The sequence below is a fragment of the Lampetra planeri genome, chromosome 35, assembly GCF_965212315.1.
Source record: "Lampetra planeri chromosome 35, kcLamPlan1.2.h2, whole genome shotgun sequence".
NCBI classification, from domain to species: domain Eukaryota; kingdom Metazoa; phylum Chordata; class Hyperoartia; order Petromyzontiformes; family Petromyzontidae; genus Lampetra; species Lampetra planeri.
The window spans coordinates 2,251,917-2,270,239 of record NC_136141.1 but is presented as its reverse complement, the minus strand read 5'-3'; the positions used below and the strand labels follow the sequence as shown (position 1 = coordinate 2,270,239).

At 48.0% G+C, this 18,323-nt stretch overlaps 1 protein-coding gene across 1 annotated transcript in view; it reads right to left on the bottom strand.

The window, feature by feature from the left end:
* LOC144730165 (unconventional myosin-XV-like) overlaps nt 1-18,323 on the bottom strand; it is a 105,347-nt gene that overhangs the window by 40,262 nt on the left and 46,762 nt on the right. The window contains exons 25-30 of the mRNA XM_078610765.1: nt 14,554-14,632; nt 11,375-11,505; nt 9,914-10,012; nt 6,864-7,099; nt 3,911-4,089; nt 342-414 (exon numbers count right to left, since the gene is read on the bottom strand). Coding sequence (XP_078466891.1) covers nt 342-414; nt 3,911-4,089; nt 6,864-7,099; nt 9,914-10,012; nt 11,375-11,505; nt 14,554-14,632 — 797 coding nt within the window. The remainder of the gene's footprint in view (nt 1-341; nt 415-3,910; nt 4,090-6,863; nt 7,100-9,913; nt 10,013-11,374; nt 11,506-14,553; nt 14,633-18,323) is intronic.

Sequence of the window (18,323 nt, the reverse complement as noted above, 5' to 3'; positions counted from 1 at the left end):
CTAATTCTAATCAGTGAATAATGTCAAATGAGCGGTAGCTCAGCAGGAACTACAGAAGTAGCTCTCGTGCAATCAATATTCCATGTTTATAAATTCGACTAAACGTTACATGCCACGCAGGACGTGCGCATTTTATGTCGTTTTATCAGAAGTGTCAGACTCGCTTGAACCAATCAACGCTGGTGAATTTCCACACGTTCACAGGCAATGATCCCCGTCTCTCCGTGAGACAAGAGATCCTACCTAATTCGATGCAAAAGACTGTACAATACACACTAAAATCATCGTTCAGACTCTCGCGATGAAAGCTTGACGGCACGGGGCCTTCTCGATCCACCGACCTCTGGCGGAGGACCTGCTCCCCCAGCTTCTCCCCCGTGGTCCACGAGTCCAGCCCCACGGATGCCACGTTTCCTGAACAAAGACGACAAAGATCAAACAAAGACAAAGATCCCCCCTATAGCCTTAACCAACTGTTGGGGAAAGTGCCGTTAGCGAGCACCTATGAAGGCCGGCACGGCACACGAGGGGGTGGATGGCCAGCATCACGCTCGTCCGCCTTTGTCTCCCCAGTGGCGATGTTAACACACCGCACCGAGTGCTCATTTGAGGGCTAGTCAACCGAGGGGAGGCCCAGGACCGGTTCAGAAAATCGTCACTGACGGTGTTGGCCGTGAGCGGGAATTGCATTCGGGTTGCCGGATTCGAAGCGCAGCGCACAAAGCGTTGTGCTACCGCTCCCCGCACACACCGCCGTGATCCCGGCGACCCGGGTTTAATTCCTGGCCGCGGCTGACACCGGGCAGCAATTGATATCAAAACCGATTTTCAGCCCCACCTCACCCCTTTCACCAGCCCGCACTGACCAATATAGTGAAGTATGGTTGTTAAACAATCTTGACCGACACGGTGTTGGGTTAGGCCTACGTCCATCGGTGAATTGATTGAGGATGGCTGGAATATATTCTTACGTTACATTCAAGCACAGATTGCACACTTGCAACCTCTCGAAGCCAGATTTCGCCAAGAAAGCGCTGTGAAAGAGTTCCGAATGGATCCTTCGTCTTACGAACCATGGCAATCAAAACAAATGCAAATGGACCGTGCCAATAACATCTCATCCTGTGTTCTTGGAATCTGGCATTATACCCTCGAGAGAGGAGCTCTCTCTCGAGAGAGCTCCCTCTCGTAGGGGCCTTTCCGCCAGCATCGGAGTGAGTGGGCACATAGCAGGCCTGCGTCTTGATCTCACATCCACGATGTAGGTTTGAGCCACTGCAATGCACCGCTGGGTGGGCTGCTTGCCGTGTGTACGCTCCGGGTCAGGTTGCTCAGCAGTCGGAAGGTCGCTAAAGTTTAAATCCTGGCTGGGGGTTGTCTCAGCCCATGATCCCCCCACTGGGATTGATCAAATTAGCGCCGCTTTGTGGAGACTTCAATAGTGGTTGTCCTATGGTTAAACTCGCCCCTGGCATGTGAATGTGGAATCGTGGATAATGGAGTGATAATGATGGTGGTGGTTGTCCACTGTGATAATGATGATCATGAAATGGTGATGATGGTTGTACAGAATAATGATTACGGTGGTGGTTGTCCACTGTGATAATGATGATCATGAAATGGTGATGATGGTTGTACAGAATAATGATTACGGTGGTGGTTGTCCACTGTGATAATGATGATCATGAAATGGTGATGATGGTTGTACAGAATAATGATTACGGTGGTGGTTGTCCACTGTGATAATGATGATCATGAAATGGTGATGATGGTTGTACAGAATAATGATTACGGTGGTGGTTGTCTCGAGTGACGTGGCCGATGAAGTTAGCGACAGTTGCCCGGAGCGACGATGAACTTTATGAGTGAATACGTGGTTCATTTTTCAGGACCCAAAATATTTCCAAATTGTCGTGTGGATCAACAATTCTGAATTCTTCACTGGAATGGAGCCCAGTGGGCGAGGAAGTGGGTCTAAATGGTTGATATGAAGCAACTGACGGTGGTGACGACAATGACGCTGTGACTAACATCGCATCAAGAATGCTCCACGCCCTGAGTATACTACGGCGCTAAAGTTAGCTCTTTTTATAGCGCAAGTATTGCCAACCTTTGCACCCAATTATTACCTCTGCCAACAGTGCCCTATCAGATGCTTGTTAATATATAAGCTTGCACTGTACACTATTCATAAACGCACATTCCCGTTTGTAAACTCTAACTTTATAGGTGCGCGCGCGCGCGCGTGTGTGTGTGTGAACACTGGAAGTGACATTATTTTTAGCTGCAAGTGTATTTTAGATTTTAGTCTTCAATTATTTCTGTTACACGTGTGCTATTGGCATCAGGTCACAGACGTGAAGGATCCATTGCAGAATACAGAGCAGAGCAGAGCAGCCGCGTGCATTCTCAGAGGATGGCTCGCGGAAGTGGATATCGAAGAGCTACCTCTTGAGATTCCCGAAAGTGTGACCTCTGATCCACACGGCAACGGTTAGCATGAGATTTAAAGCAGCGTAAAATTTTAGGTTGAAGCTGCCCTATAAATGAAACCAATGAACATTTCAGGCTGCAATGTGACATTGTGTGTGCGACTGTAGTTTAACACCGCCACGGTCACACACACAGGACACGGATACTGTCAGCAGTATCTTCTTCGGACACAAACAATACTTTTGGGGTTTATTTAGCTATGATCGTAGACTGAAATGTATTTTTTTTGCCAAATTTCAGCTTTCTAACCATTATCGGACATTGTAAAAATGTCCATCAGTCACTCGGTCATGATTGTCCGTGCATACCATAAAGTAACACTCAAAGCTTTGCACACATGGATTCAAGAATCCAATGCTGTACAGCCATCTCCTGGCCACCTCACAGCTGTTTTGCTTTGGTAGCAAACAAATATCAGTTCGACAAACACCTTCATCTACTGAGTTGGTTTTCGCTGGTCCTGTTGCAACAACTTTTCGACGCGTCTTCTGGGGGGGGGTTGTACTGCACGTTGTCCGACGTTTCGCTCCACGTGCTGGCAGCTCCTTAGGAGAATGAATGGAGCAGATCGTATTCTCCCCTAGACGAACTAAAGTGGACGGCTTCTGCTGCTGCTGCTACTGATCCCAGCACGTGATGCGAAAACATCGGGCACCGTGCCGAACGACACGTGACACGCACACGGAAAACAACATCGGCGAGCCACACGGTGGCACAATCCGCGATAGGCTGACGACCTCTGAGTGGGCGTGGGATGGAAGCTGCAACTCGACAATAAGATTCAACAACCTTCTCGCGAAAAAGAGCAAGCCGCCACACACGCCAGCTTTTGGATAACCATTGAACAAATACGGTCACTGCATCTGTCAAGTTACTCGGCCGTTTTTCTCCCACTCGGTTATGGGCGACGCTTGTGTTCGCGAGCCAACACAAGCGCCCGGAGTTTGCGTGATGGTTTCTGCTCCCTCCTCTGATCTCGTTAAGGAGCATAAACCATCAACCACGCGAACTCTGCTTCATTGTCGCAGCAGCAGCGGCTTTTGGCTCAACAATCGAATGAAGACAGTTGCTGCGTGACGCGCTTTCAGATGCGCTTCCGCGGCCGTCTGGAACGCATCTTCCTTGCGATATTAGGAAGCCCCTGGAGCTATGCACTTTTAAATCTAAGTTGAAAACTCCTTTCTTTTTCACCATTATTTTGTGTGTAGTTTGTCGTCTGTCCCCCGCACCTCCGATAAGCAGGGTCGGCTACGTACGGCGCGCGAAGGAAGTTCAACACGCACGCATACGTACCTCGTGCCTCCGCAACATCGGAAGCAAAACGGAGAGAGCGAGAGAGCTAGTTTGCGGTTGTTGTTTTGTTTGGTTCCCCCCAACCCCCCACCCCCGCTGCCAGAATCTGTGCCGCCGGCCGTACCGTCAAAGGAGTGGACGCTGACGGTGGTGCGGGCGCAGCGCTGGTTCGCTGTCCACTCGAGGAAGGTGGAGGGGAACTGGCGTGAAGTCTCGGGGTCTCTGACGGCCTCGGACGCCCCCTGGATCAGCTTGCGCTGGCACAGGGACTTGAAGCCGTTCATCGCGTGGTCCGACACGTACCTACGCGGCGCGCGCGTAAAGCAAGGCGTGAGCGAGCGGGGGGGGGGGGTTGGGTGGGCGACCGTGAATTCGCGAACGCACGCCCGGTACCCACGGGGACCACCATCGCCGCTTCCAGGCGGATGTTAAAAAGATACCCGTGGCGTCATTCGACAGCGAGTGAGCCGCGCGTGCCGGCATCGTGGTCCAACTGTTATGTGCCAACTTTGAGAAGCGACTCGCAACACCCCGCCCCCCTACCCTGCTCCCCCCCCCCCCTTACTGGCAGGACAACGGCCCGTTCTGTAGGCCAGTGCTGCGCACATCCTCGTGCCGTATAAGGACAGCTGCCACTGGGGGTCCCCTTGCCTGCACTGTAGCAGGGCTATTGGAATGGTTGAGGCGGGACGCGAGGCACTTTTAGTCACTGAAGTACTGAAGCGAGCGCAACTCTAAATATGATCGCGAATGTGTGAGATTTACCGACTGGCGCTGATAGAGGCGACAATCGGTCAATAACAATGTCTCTCGTTTGCATTTATTCCCTGATTTACGCATCTTCTTTCTACCATTCCAAGCGCGCATCTCTCCACGCTTCTCTGTGCGCTCATCACATTTTATTTCCCCCTAATTTTCTTTGTCAGCGTCCATGTTCATAATCCCGAAGTCATCGTGCAACCTCAACACATTTGTCAACAGCACTGTGACCTTGAAAGAAAATGTATAATAGTAAACGGCTCAAGCAATGGCCCTTCTTCATAGCGCATAACTAGAGAGGTCTGAGAGACTGAGTGAATTGAACACGGTGCTTTACACCATGGGGCATGATGGGTATTTAATTAGTGGCCGTTGAGTAACAGACAAGTATTCCTCCATCAACTAATTGATATTCAAAGTAAAATTATAAAATGTCGCTGGCACACTGCATTCTGGGTAGAACTGCTAAACGGAAGTCAACACTACCACGATTAGCATAATATGCTTAGCAATTCATTCCTGGGCCCAATTTCCATTTCAATAGGGCTATGTAATAGTGGGTCATATGCACCGATTTGAAAAGTTCCTCTTAAGGTACGATATTATTTTTCGATTTAAAGCTTTCGTGACTGCAGGGATTCATCTTCTTGGTTCGTTCGGTAAAGTCACGTAGAATGGAAATAATAAAATAATTATTTTTCTTATTTTATTACTTCCATTCTACGTGACTTTACCAAAAGAACCAAGAAGATCTATGATATTATTGTTGTATTTCACTATCAACTTCAGTTTTTCTGAAAGCACTCCCTCGCTATTAATATGCAAATTTGGACCATCTTTCATGGCACTGTGTCTCGTTGTCGGTGTACCTCTGTAAATCTTTAACCCTCCTCATCCGCGAGATCATAAACATGAGGCGCCACAGAAGTCGGGTCTAACATTTGTAAGTGCGCAACAACTGCACGATACATTCCTTCGCATTCATTAGCTTCCCAAGTTATAAAATAGAGACATTGCTCGATATGTTATGAAACCGGTAACGTAAAGCAAGTTCAGCCTTAATTTTATGTTCTTTTTTAATAAACGCTCATGTACCCAGGAAAGCCTCACCGAGTCTCCCGACTCTTTTCCAGGTTTTCACAGAAGTGGAGTAGTGGGGGGCGATGATTTCTAAATATATTCCAATTGTGGGTAATTTTTTTAAAGTTGGTAATTTTTTACATTGGGAAATGTTGGACCACCAGCCCACAGTGGTCTATTCTTGGGAACGACGTTAACAGCCACTGTGATGCGGATGGCACGCATATTTTACGGTTCACGCACCCGGCCTATTAAATCGGGGCGGCCGCTGGAATGGAACCGCGAAGCTCTGCGACCAAGCTGCGAACACGACGCCGCTGGACCTGCGTTGCCGCCCCCAAGTGGAATAAAGAAATAACGAAACACGAGCGACGATTGAGCTCGCCGCGAGTTGATCAACACCCTATCGGCCGAGTCATACAATGAACCAGATTGTTGAAATAACTTTGAACCAACTCATTCCAAACGATAAAAAACTACCTTGAAGTTGGCTATATAAAAGTGCAAATACAGTATTGGCAGGTCGAAAATCCTCCACTCTAGTACCCAGTTAGGGTGGCTAAGGTGCTTGCGGTCATGGGCAAGTGCGTCGATTGGAGGCCCTTTTGAAGTGCGAGGCCTCACATGGCCGCCAGACGCACTAAAGAAGTTGAGGGGCGGATACGACACCATGGGCCGTAGGTTTCCCACCATGAGGGTTGCCACCTCTAAGATCAAACAACGAAAGGACCAGGTCATATCACGAGGACAAGAATATCTCGCGATATCAGAAGACGGGGAAAACTACAGTCCACCGCAATGCATTATCTCTCACGGAGCATCGTCAATTAACTGACAAATACAGAGACACTTTAAATGTCCCGGGGAAGACTTACAGATCTCCAGAGGTGTGGACTCGAGTCATGTGACTTGGACTCGAGTCAGACTCGAGTCATGAATTTGATGACTTGCGACTCGACTTGGACTTGCATAACAATGACTTTGTCCCACCTATGAGATGTGGACTCGAGTCATGTGACTTGGACTCGAGTCAGACTCGAGTCATGAATTTGATGACTTGCGACTCGACTTGGACTTGCATAACAATGACTTTGTCCCACCTCTGCAGATCTCCCACGACAGCGGCTCGCTCAACAAGAGGACGACCGTGCGAAAAACCAGGACAGGTGGCGACGCTACCCACCCCTGATCATAGAGCCCACCACGAGCCCTTGGCACTGGGTGGGGGGGGGCCTCACTTGAGCAGGTACGGTCGCAGAATGGGCGGCACGGCGAAGCAGCCGAGGCAATTCGCGAGCAGCAGCCAGCCCCGGCGCGCGCTCGCCGGGTCCGGGTTCTGCCACGTCTGGTTGGCGAGCTGGCACAACACCTCCTGCCGCAGGCCGGGGATGTTGATGGCGCGCTGCACCACGTAGCTGCCCAGCAGGAACTCCTGCATGGGGCTCATGGTGCTGTCCGCCATGAAGCGCATCACCTGCGGAGCGGGACGAGGCCAATTGTCAGGAAGGGAATGGCGCTCAACATTTCCGCGCCGAGACAACTGCGCGTCAGTTACGACAAAATCACCCTGACTCGAATCTCAGAGGACACGGAGCGTCCGTGTTCGAGAACTTCCCACGCAAGCGGATATCACAGAACTACCTCTAAAAATAACTTAAAGTGATCTCTGTCCCATACAGTAGGGGAGAGCACTGGCGGAGCCAGTGGGGGGGGGGGGGGGTGGGGTGGCACGTGCCCCTCCAATGATCCGATCGATATCCATAATTTCGATCGGATCATTGGGGTTTATTAGTAATAGATCGGCATTTTGCGACCCCCACTGCCACTGTGTAGCATGTTATTACGTGCCATGGACTCTATGAGATGATAGGACAATAGTCCGAGTCCATAATTGGCAATAAGTAACAGCAAAGCAGTTAAAAATGACTCAGAATTGTGCGCAGTTGCGTATGCAGTACACGACTTCCCTGAATACATACCTTCAGCGAGCGCGATGCCGATCACACAACGCGGTTCGAATTCGACCCTTAATCGATGGCTGCGCCATCACCGCACACGCGCCGAATAAAAAGCAAGGGACAAGTCCTTACTTACTAACAATTCCTATCATATTTCATTTCTGGAGGGGTTTCCCCCCTACCTGAAAATCCTGGCTCCGCCATTGGGGGAGAGCACTTTATCAAACGCCCTGTCACATGGGAATAATGATCATTGCATGGTAGTCACACCAATTGAACACGTAGGCTTTCCCGACCAATTTCAAATCTGGCTGTCGCCTGATGAAGCTGGTTGTAATTACTGGAGAAACATCGTGCTCAGATTGTAAATGTTGTGGCTTGGCTCTCCAACACAACCGGTTAGTGCTGTACTAGTACACTACACTATACACTATACTATACACTATTATACACTACACTGTACACTACAATACTATACACTACACTACTATACACTACACTCTACACTACACTATACACTATACAATACACTACACATTAGTGCTGTACTAGTAACGAATTGGCATGTTCTGTTCACGTGACAACCCTTACTAATTGGCTGTGTCGGCTGGTGGCGGGTTTAATGACACATTTATATTTACGCGATCTAGCCTAAACAAACCTATATTATGACTCAAACTAATACTCTGTTCATTCTCAGGACTGGCATTTCACTAAATTAAGTGCAGAACCAAATTTTCTGAGATGGTTCATTGTGTGCAGTCATTGGTGAGCACAACAACTCGCTGCACTTGAGAACCCAGTTTTATCCAGGCGGCTGCCTCAATCTGAACCCAGGATCTCAGCAGCGATACCAGCTCAGCGCTTGGACCTCTGAGCCACACGGTCACCTCAAATAAACTCTGAACATCTGAACAAAGCGGTTGAGAAGGATCCGTTTGAATATGTTGGCATAAATATCGCTTAAAATCAATAGAGGAAACGCATGCCAGCTTCACACAGAAAGCATTAGCACCTTGATAATCACAGTACAGTATTACCGTACGAACCTCAAACAACGTTAACGGTTAACACTGATGTAGTTTTTGCTCGGAACACTGTCCTGTAGAGTCTCAAATGTGTAAACCGACCCTGATGATGCCAGTGAAACGTCCCTCATACCCAATTGTTAAAACGTTGTGGATTGCGCTCCAAAACAACGGAGTGCCAAAGCAGGAAATGAACTGGCACGTTGCTCCCGTAACGTTATTGATTGGCTGCGTCGGGTGGAGGAGGAGGGAATGTTGTTTACGACACACATTTTACGGACGCAATCTGACCCAAGAATCAATTGTAAGTCGTAAGAGATCGGTCGCAAAAGCCTACGTGGCTACATTTAGAGCGGGGTCTCTAAACTCCGGTCCTTGTAACCCGGTCCACGGTCCGGCCTTACGCAACTATCGACCGTCAAGTGCGTGGGCAGCGTCAAGAAGCCCACGTTGCGCACAAATTGAAAAGATTGGTAATCGCAAAAAGGTGGACGGTGGGAGGAAGTGGACGGAGGACTGGAGTTCAGAAAAGCTGCCGACTTCCCAAAAATGTTTAACGACTGAAGAGTTGACACGCTCTCCTCTGACACGAGCATAAATCAAGTCGCATTTAAATATAGTAATCAAAGCTGGGCACGACCAGCACGCGCACCCAATCACGTGACACCAAGCTCTAACTGTTTTTACAGTCACGCGTGAAAGCATTTGCTGAAGAAATAAATTCACCAAGGATGTCGGCAGAGGTGACCAATGTTACGACTCGTCACGTTGTTAGCAAGCAGCACGGGGGGTCAGAAAAATCAGATTTGTTTTTAATTGCACATAAACGGCTTTGGGGAATGCTTTAAATGTTTTAAAGTCAACTTACAGTACGGCATTTACTGCGATAAGTCTCTTGGATTGGGCCTCACTTTCATAAAGGACATCTCCTTCCCCTTTACCGAGGCATAGGACTGCAGGCTTGACGTTGAGCCAATCGCAAACAACATACGCACATTTAAAGCTTTCGTGACTGCAGGGATTCATCTTCTTGGTTCTTTCGGTAAAGTCACGTAGAATGAAAATAATAAAATAAAAAAATACAAAATAAAACATAATAAAATAATTCTCACGACGTTTCGGCCACAACGCAAGCAGCCGACCTGTTCTCGGCTGCTTGCGTTGTGGCCGAAACGTCGTGAGAATTATTTCATTATGCTTTATTTTTATTATTTAATTATTTCCATTCTACGTGACTTTACCGAAAGAACCAAGAAGAACATCCGCACAAACGGCGTCATGTCACCTCGCGCGTGAGCTCACCAGCTTGAAGATGGATATGGCTTCCATCTGCTCCTCCTCTGTGATGACCTTGGTGAGAGTCGATTCCACCGGAGGTCCAAGGTAGCCGAAGCATCCGTTCTACGAGCAACAAGCACAACGATTGGAAGGGCGGGGGAGAGGGGGTCCAACCTGAGGTGACGTCCTGAGGGCATCCCCTGGCCGTGCGCAGGCCGAGAGCATCTCACCATACGTCGCGAACGCCAATTACATACACGTACAGCCCCTCCCGTCAATCCACTGCTGGATGAGGGTCTCCGCACAACGCTGTGCGGGTCGTGAGGATTATTTTGCCGTGCTTCACCCGCCGCTCGTCAGCGCGGGCTGGCCAAGGCGTGGGACCACAGGCATGGAAGCGTAGATGTCCAGAACGATGGGGATTTCTACAGCCCAACGCGTAGCCCTGGAGCGGCCGATGGCAATCTGTCTGTGTAAGTCGGGATTGCCCCACACTGCTTAGCTTCTGAGAACTGACGAGTATCGGGCACATTCCGTGTGATTGGCCTGACGGGCAACGTCAATTACAATTCTAGATTTGAAGCTTTCGTGACAGCAAGGATTCATATTCTTAGGTTTTTAATTTTTCGGTAAAGTCACGTAGGTAAAAAAAGTAAAATTAATAATTACTTTTATTAATTTAAATTTTAATTTTTTACCCACGTGACATTACCGAAAAAAACCTAAGAATAATCTAAATTACAATGCCAATTGTGTATCCAGGAAAGCCCCACTGAGTCTCAACTCTTGTTTTCAGGAGGGTCCTGCATTGGGATGTTTGGCATCATACTGATGAGTGTTTGACCTCATATGGAAGGAAACCAGAAAACTCGAGAAAAAACATAAACGTGAGTTCCAACGAGATAATGCGCAATTAGTGTGATTTGGTGGTGGTAGGCAGTGGACTCACGTTAATCTTTGCCACACTTATATTGTGGCTGGCTGGCTATGACCTGTTCTACAAGGGACCAACGCAACAAAGTACCCGATGTACCCTGAACAGACTTTTGGGGCAAGTGCTGTTAGCGAGTAGCACCTATGAAGGCAGGGGCGGCCCACAAGGGGGTGGGTGGCCAACTCCGAGCCCGGCCGCCTTTGTCTCCCCAGTGGCAATGTTTACTACACACCGCACCAGGTACTCATTTGAGGCTGAGTCGACCTAGGGGAGGCCCAGGACCGGTTCAGATAATCGTCACCTGTGGTGTTGGCCGTGAGCGGGAATTGAACTCGGGCCGCCGGGTTCACAGCTAACCGCGACACTGCCGTGTCCCACAAGGCAACGGGGACCCCACCCACCATCGAACAAACACCGACGTTAATCATTGACGTGACCAAGGTGCCTTCTACGGGTGCCACTCTTTTGGTCGGTGACATGAACAGCGGACTGGGAAGGAGGACTTCTCTGTGACGATCGCGCAGGGGGAGGGGGGGGCTCCACGGGCTCACCTTGAAGGCGCCCTTCGAGAACTTGGAGAAGGGGTGACTGTTGATGTCACGGGGGAGGTCGTAGACCCGCGTGTCCCTCATGGGAGGTGGCGACATGAGCCTGACCTTGTCGCTGTGCATGTGGTACTTGCCTGCGGCAACAACGACAACAACAAAGAAATAATATTTAAAAATACTTTTTTTTTTAAACACGCTTTAATGAAATGCACCGTACGAGTAATGGCAGAACTCCACGACTCCAGGAAGTGGCCCCGAAGCTTGCCATAACGTAATGGAGCGTGGTGATTGACAGCCAACGTCAGTTGAGCGTGGACAATTAGACCCAAGCCGATACAAAATATATAAAAATGATTGTTTAAAAATAGATATTTTTTTTTTATGATAGAATATAGTATTGTCATCAGTATGACATACGTATACCAAGTTTGCAATCGATAAGATATTGAGAAGTGGGTAAAAATTGAGTTACAAGATTTGAGGATACAAGACCCTAAGTTAAATAAAAGCGTCGCCTTGTCAACGGGGCAACTTACACGACGAGGTTTAAAAACCGTGCCATCTCAAGCCAGATGACGAGAGGACTCTAGCCGCCACGCATATAAAGGATTTATAGTGAAAAACTTTGTTTTTACGGGTTAATTTTTTATTAATGTAGTTCATAAATGTGATTGCATCACACGTAATGAGAAGACGTCAGCTGTAATGACATCGTCATGTTTATAAATAACTGAGTAAAAATAGTTTTCATTATTTTTGTCATGCTGTCATTGTAAGTTCTTGTGAAAATGTCAAAAATGACGTTACAGCACAGTCGCTGTTGAAATAATCATCAAGCATCATCCATTGTCTATGCATGGCTGGATGAAGGCCTCTTCCACGCCTTCCAACATCCCTCACAATGTCACGATGCATCTCTACTCTGGCCTCTGATGCGCTGATGTCATCTCTGGGTCTCCATGGTGGTGGAACGTCTCTCAAGTACATTCCCTCCTTTGGCTGCCATTTCATCACCGGTCTCGTCCGTTGGCCTTCACCTCCCCCCTCCCCCTTCTAGCCACGTGTTCCTGCCTGCCCCAAGCCCGCATACTTGACTTGATGGTCATTATTATTATCAGAGGAAATGTCGAGCACAATAAAAAGGCACCCCCCCCCCGCCCCTTTGGGGAATTTCGCTTAACAGGGGCGAACGTTTGTTCACTGAATCAATGAAGTAATCAAGCGTTCACAGTTTCCTTGTTTTACGACGTGTAACAACGATCATAATAATTTACAACAAAATAATGTTAAGCCTTTTGGCAATTCACTGCTGGATGAATGCCGCACCACACTTTGATCTTCATTGTCCCATTAAATAACCAGACATTTATGATCCCACGAGTGCTAATGCCTTTATTAACCCATGAGGAACCATGGCCTCATTAGCCCATGAGGGAACTGCTTTTTGCGTTTCGTTAGTTTGTCCTTCCCCCGCACCTCCGATTAGCACGGTTGGCTACGTACGGTGCGAAAGAAGGTCAACATGTTCTTAGGTTTTTTCGGTAAAGTCACGTAGGTAAAACATCAAAATGAATGAAAATAAAATAAAATCAAAAATCACGACGTTTCGGAGGCAACACAAGTCTCCGTCATCAGGTGGGACCGTCACAGCCAGATTAGCTGCATCAAGTGAGGCAATGATTCAAGATGTAATCCCTTAAAAGCGAGTTGAGGGGGGGAGGAGAGGGAGGGGGGAGCTCATCAGACTATGGTAGCCAATGAATGGAATGTATCGGGAGGGAGGGGGGGCGAGGCCAAAAGGGTGGGCGACGGCGTGCAAGCGATTGTGCGCAAGTGGCTAATTACTGCACACGCCAACACAATGGAGCGATTATGCGCAAGCGGCCAACTGCCGCACACGCCAACACAATGGGCAGAGAGGGGGAGGGAAGCTCTAATACACATGATAGACAAAAGAACGAAAATGCCCATGTTAATACCAATGCTGGCTGAACAATGAAGAGAGTACTGTTAAAAAATAACTGGGGATGTTAACACTCGGTAAAGTAAAGTAAAATAGTGCCTGTCAGATAAGATGGTCCAAAAAATTGTAATTAAGTCTTTTTTGCGTGGTTGATAACATCTTTCCAATGATTACTAAGTTTGTACCCATCATCACGGTTGAAATTATGTCTGTGTTTGTATATTTGTATGGCTTCGTGTACAAACCTTTGATGGTAGCCGGGAGGTTTGCAGAGAACCTTGGTCTCGGAAAAGACAATTTCATGAGAGCCCACCGAGTTGTAGCAATGATCGGCAACTGCAGAAGAATCAGTCAGATCTGAAACACGGCAGAACTGATTCTTCTGCCGTTGCCGATCATTGCTACAACTCGGTGGGCTCTCATGAAATTGTCTTTTCCGAGACCAAGGTTCTCTGCAAACCTCCCGGCTACCATCAAAGGTTTGTACACGAAGCCATACAAATATACAAACACAGACATAATTACAACCGTGATGATGGGTACAAACTTAGTAATCATTGGAAAGATGTTATCAACCACGCAAAAAAGACTTAATTACAATTTTTTGGACCATCTTATCTGACAGGCACTATTTTACTTTACTTTACCGAGTGTTAACATCCCCAGTTATTTTTTAACAGTACTCTCTTCATTGTTCAGCCAGCATTGGTATTAACATGGGCATTTTCGTTCTTTTGTCTATCATGTGTATTAGAGCTTCCCTCCCCCTCTCTGCCCATTGTGTTGGCGTGTGCAGTAATTAGCCGCTTGCGCACAATCGCTTGCACGCCGTCGCCCACCCTTTTGGCCTCGCCCCCCCTCCCTCCCGATACGTTCCATTCATTGGCTACCATAATCTGATGAGCTCCCCCCTCCCTCTCCTCCCCCCCTCAACTCGCTTTTAAGGGATTACATCTTGAATCATTGCCTCACTTGATGCAGCTAATCTGGCTGTGACGGTCCCACCTGATGACGGAGACTTGTGTTGCCTCCGAAACGTCGTGATTTTTTATTTTATTTTATTTTATTTTCATTCATTTTGATGTTTTACCTACGTGACTTTACCGAAAAAACCTAAGAAGATGATTCCTTGCAGTCACGAAAGCTTCAAATCTAGAATTAAGGTCAACATGCACACATACAAGGGACCACGTCTTTTTGAACCCATGAGGGACCTTACCTTCGTACACCCGCAGCAGCATGGCCAGGTCAGGTGGCACCTCCAACTGGGAGACAGCCGTGTTCCTGGGTGCCCATGCCTGCACACACATTCATCATCATCATCATCCTCCATGATTTATCCACTGCTGGATGAAGGTCATCTAGACGCCATCTCTGGTCATGCTCGCAGCAGCGGCTATTGTCTTAACCATCGAACAAAGATGGTCGCCGCATCTCGCGGCGTTTTCAGATGCGCTTCTGCGGCCGTCTGGAACGCTCCTCCTTCCGATATTAGGAAGCCACTGGAGCTGTGCACTTTAAAATCATCATCTAGATTGAAAACTAATTTCTTCAGAACGGCTTCTTGTTGTGTTTAGTTTGTTATCCTTCCCCCGCACCTCCAATTATCACGGTTGGCTATGTACGGTGCGAAAGAAGTTGAACATACATACACCATACATGTACACAACATACATACAACAATCCATCTGTCTCCTTCACGCGAAGCAAACATTAGTCCATGCATTTTTCAGTGCAAGCTTTCCCACCTGTGCATAGAGTGAGAGAGAGCCCATTGAATATCTGAGCTTAGCATGGCTGAGTCTGGCTAGTACGTGGATGGGTGATGGTTGAGGCTTACCAGGTGTTGTAGCTGCATAGCTGTCAACCAATACGGGTTTAGCAGTATTCTTGTACAGGGGAATTTAGTTCTGAGGTCCCTACGGCATGCAGCCGTTTCAATATACGCAAAAAAATGTTGTCTATTTGTTTGTGTTTCTCCCTTGTGATGGTACTTTGTATGATAAACGTTGACATTTATAAGGGCACGGGGTGACCAATGAGGTCTGAATTGGTCTGAATATAAGGTAGGGCACTGATAGGGGGTTGACAGGTATGTAGCCGTGGCTATGTGAGTGAATGTGGCCCGAGAGTGGCCTTGCCGAGTGTCACACAATCCCCTCACACTTCATATGCACGCTGGGTTCTCTCCGGTTACTCTGGTCTCCTCGCTCACGAGGTCGAACATCACGGACAGTATTGGCCAAGCGTCCCTCATGGGGCACGAGCGTTGTTCTGTAACGCCGCGCGGTGCCAGGGGATCACCATTAATCATCGGAGCGAGGCAAGGCAACAACAACGGCTCTTTCGGCCAATTCCAGGTGCACTTTCACCCAACTATCGCAAGGCGTTTGGCTTGGCCACGCAGCGTGACTTCCAAGTAACGCCACGTCTGGCCGCTTGAACAGGGCAAAGGGGCAGCCCTGTAATCGCTTGGCTACGACCGCTGCTGGCGGAAGGGCCGACACCAGACGGAACTCGGGAGCAGTGGTTCTCAACCTTGTTCGGCTGCTGTACTACTACCTCCTTGTTGAATTTAGTTTCAACTGGAGTATAACCCCCCTTGCCTGAGCCAACATGGTTCTGAGAAATACATGTATGAGTAATATGAACGTCAATAGTATAACCAATTGTCCATTTTGTGAGGTATCCTAACGAGAGAGTAACTTGCAAGCGAATACAAAAAATTAAACGGACGCTGTGCACGCATGAAGTAAATGTGTTCGCGCTTGCTGGTTACTCTTGGAAACCCGCACTGTTTACCATCAATGAGTTTACAAAGTTCGACTTAAAGCTTTCGTGACTGCAGGAATTCATATTGGCTCTTTCGGTGAAGTCACGTAGATAGGTTCAAAGGAAATAACAAAACTACGACGTTTCGATCGCAACACAAGCGGTCGTCTTCAGAATAAAAAAAGACGACAGCTTGTGTTGCGATCGAAACGTCGTAGTTTTTTGTTATTTTTTTACCTATCTACGTGACTTTACCGAAAGAGTTTACAAAGGTCTTTTATATCGTTCTTGGTAACCATACGGATTTACACTTTATCGTAGTTATTGTGTATTGGCAGATTCATACACGATTATTCACCAATGACGCTCATGTATGATACAGAGTGCTTCAAAAAAATGTTAACACTTCCGAGAATTTGCAACAATGCCACAAGAAATGTGACTCTGGAGACCACCTGAGATAGATTCCAGGCACGTGTTGACAATGATGGCGAACAAGTGGAAGACTCTTTGACTTTTTGAAGCTGTTAACATGACATTTGTTATCATGTTAGAGTGTATTAATATCCGTTCTTTTTCCATAAAAAGATAGTCCCATGTAAGTGTTAACATTTTTTTGAAGCACCCGGTGTAATTTAGCATACATCAACTCATCATACTACCCCCCTGGGACATTGCCACGAACCTCCCCCCCTCCCCCCCAGGGGGGGGTCCGTGTACCCCCGGTTGAGATCCACTGCTCTAGAGTAGCCCTCTCCAGGACTAATTTGCAGTTTTTTCCTGGATTTTTCTGTTTGTGCATAGTCACTTTAAGATGTTTTCTTGTTCATGTTTTTGTTTTTTGTTTTGTTGCGGTTGCACCCGATTCAAGAGCTGAATGGCTCACAGGGCTATACCTAATAAACTGAAACTGACTAACGCCCCCTCCCGCTTGGAGGAGGTGGGCACCTTGGAAGAGGTGGACTTGCCCACGCCACACTTTGCGCCGATCGCACGCCGACCTGCCGGTCGATTAGCCGTGGCCGTGCCCACTCTCGCCGATGGGTCGGAGAGAGTGGGGAGGGATGTAAGACACTTTGACTCATTGTCTCAATCGGCAATAATAATTTTTTTGTTTACCCTTCTATCTGGCAACAAAACTGACACCTTTTTTTACAAGGAGTCATGTTTACATAGACCACAATACCTGCAGTCATAATGCAAACAAAAAACATAACTCTGATAATGTGCACTGTCCTTGAAGTTGATTGATCCACACCCGAGACAGCTTTCCTTAGAGCCTAGTCTCACATGGTGTTGGACCAGATGACGCCAAAAGGTGCACAACTCAAAGACAATGCACCATGCTGGCAAATGAGGTTCCACAGGGTCAATCGGCAGTGTCGCGTGGTGTGGGGTGGGAGATTGGAAGCGGTGACGCGGGCACACACCGACCGCGCCGCTTTATTCGACGGTAAATAAAAGCCGGAGTCATCAATAATTTTTTGTTCTCCAGCGTGGAACTTTGCACCGACCTTGACGTTGTTATTATCACCACGCTGATATGAAGGACAATACCAAAGCAAGCCCGGCCGCGCTGGGCTTGTTTGTAAACGCCCCAATTGCCGTTTGGCTTGGGGGAAAACAAAGCCTCCGTTTTAAGGTGTGGCAGGCAACTGTCACAGATGGAATAGTTTAGCCATAAAACTCACTTACGGGAAAAAAACCCCAAGCTAGATGCCAACGCTGAGCATTTAATCGTTGGGCTTCACTGCTTTGCGACGAACGCCAAAACCTCGTGGCCGAGCAAGTAAGTTGAACTTCGTTCGCACCGTTACGTAGCCAACCAACGCTAATCGGGAGGTGCAACTCCCCCCTCCCCCCCCCCTCCTTTGGTGTGCGAAGAAAACAAAAGCCACTCGGGCAAAAATAATCTCCGTGAAATTCTCTCCCACGCGACCCCGTCGGCGGGCACACCGCCGACGGGGTCACACCGGCTCGGCCAGCCGCACCTCGGATGATTTGACAAGGTGCCGATAGTGCACCGCCGGGGATGCACCTGGGTCACTACACGCAGTGCGATTACCAGGAAGGGATACCAATGTTCAATACAATTGAATATTGCCACCGGTTACATGATCAATACAATTGAATATTGATACTGGTAACATGATCAATACAATTGAATATTGCCACCGGTAACATGTTCAATACAATTGAATATTGATACCGGTAACA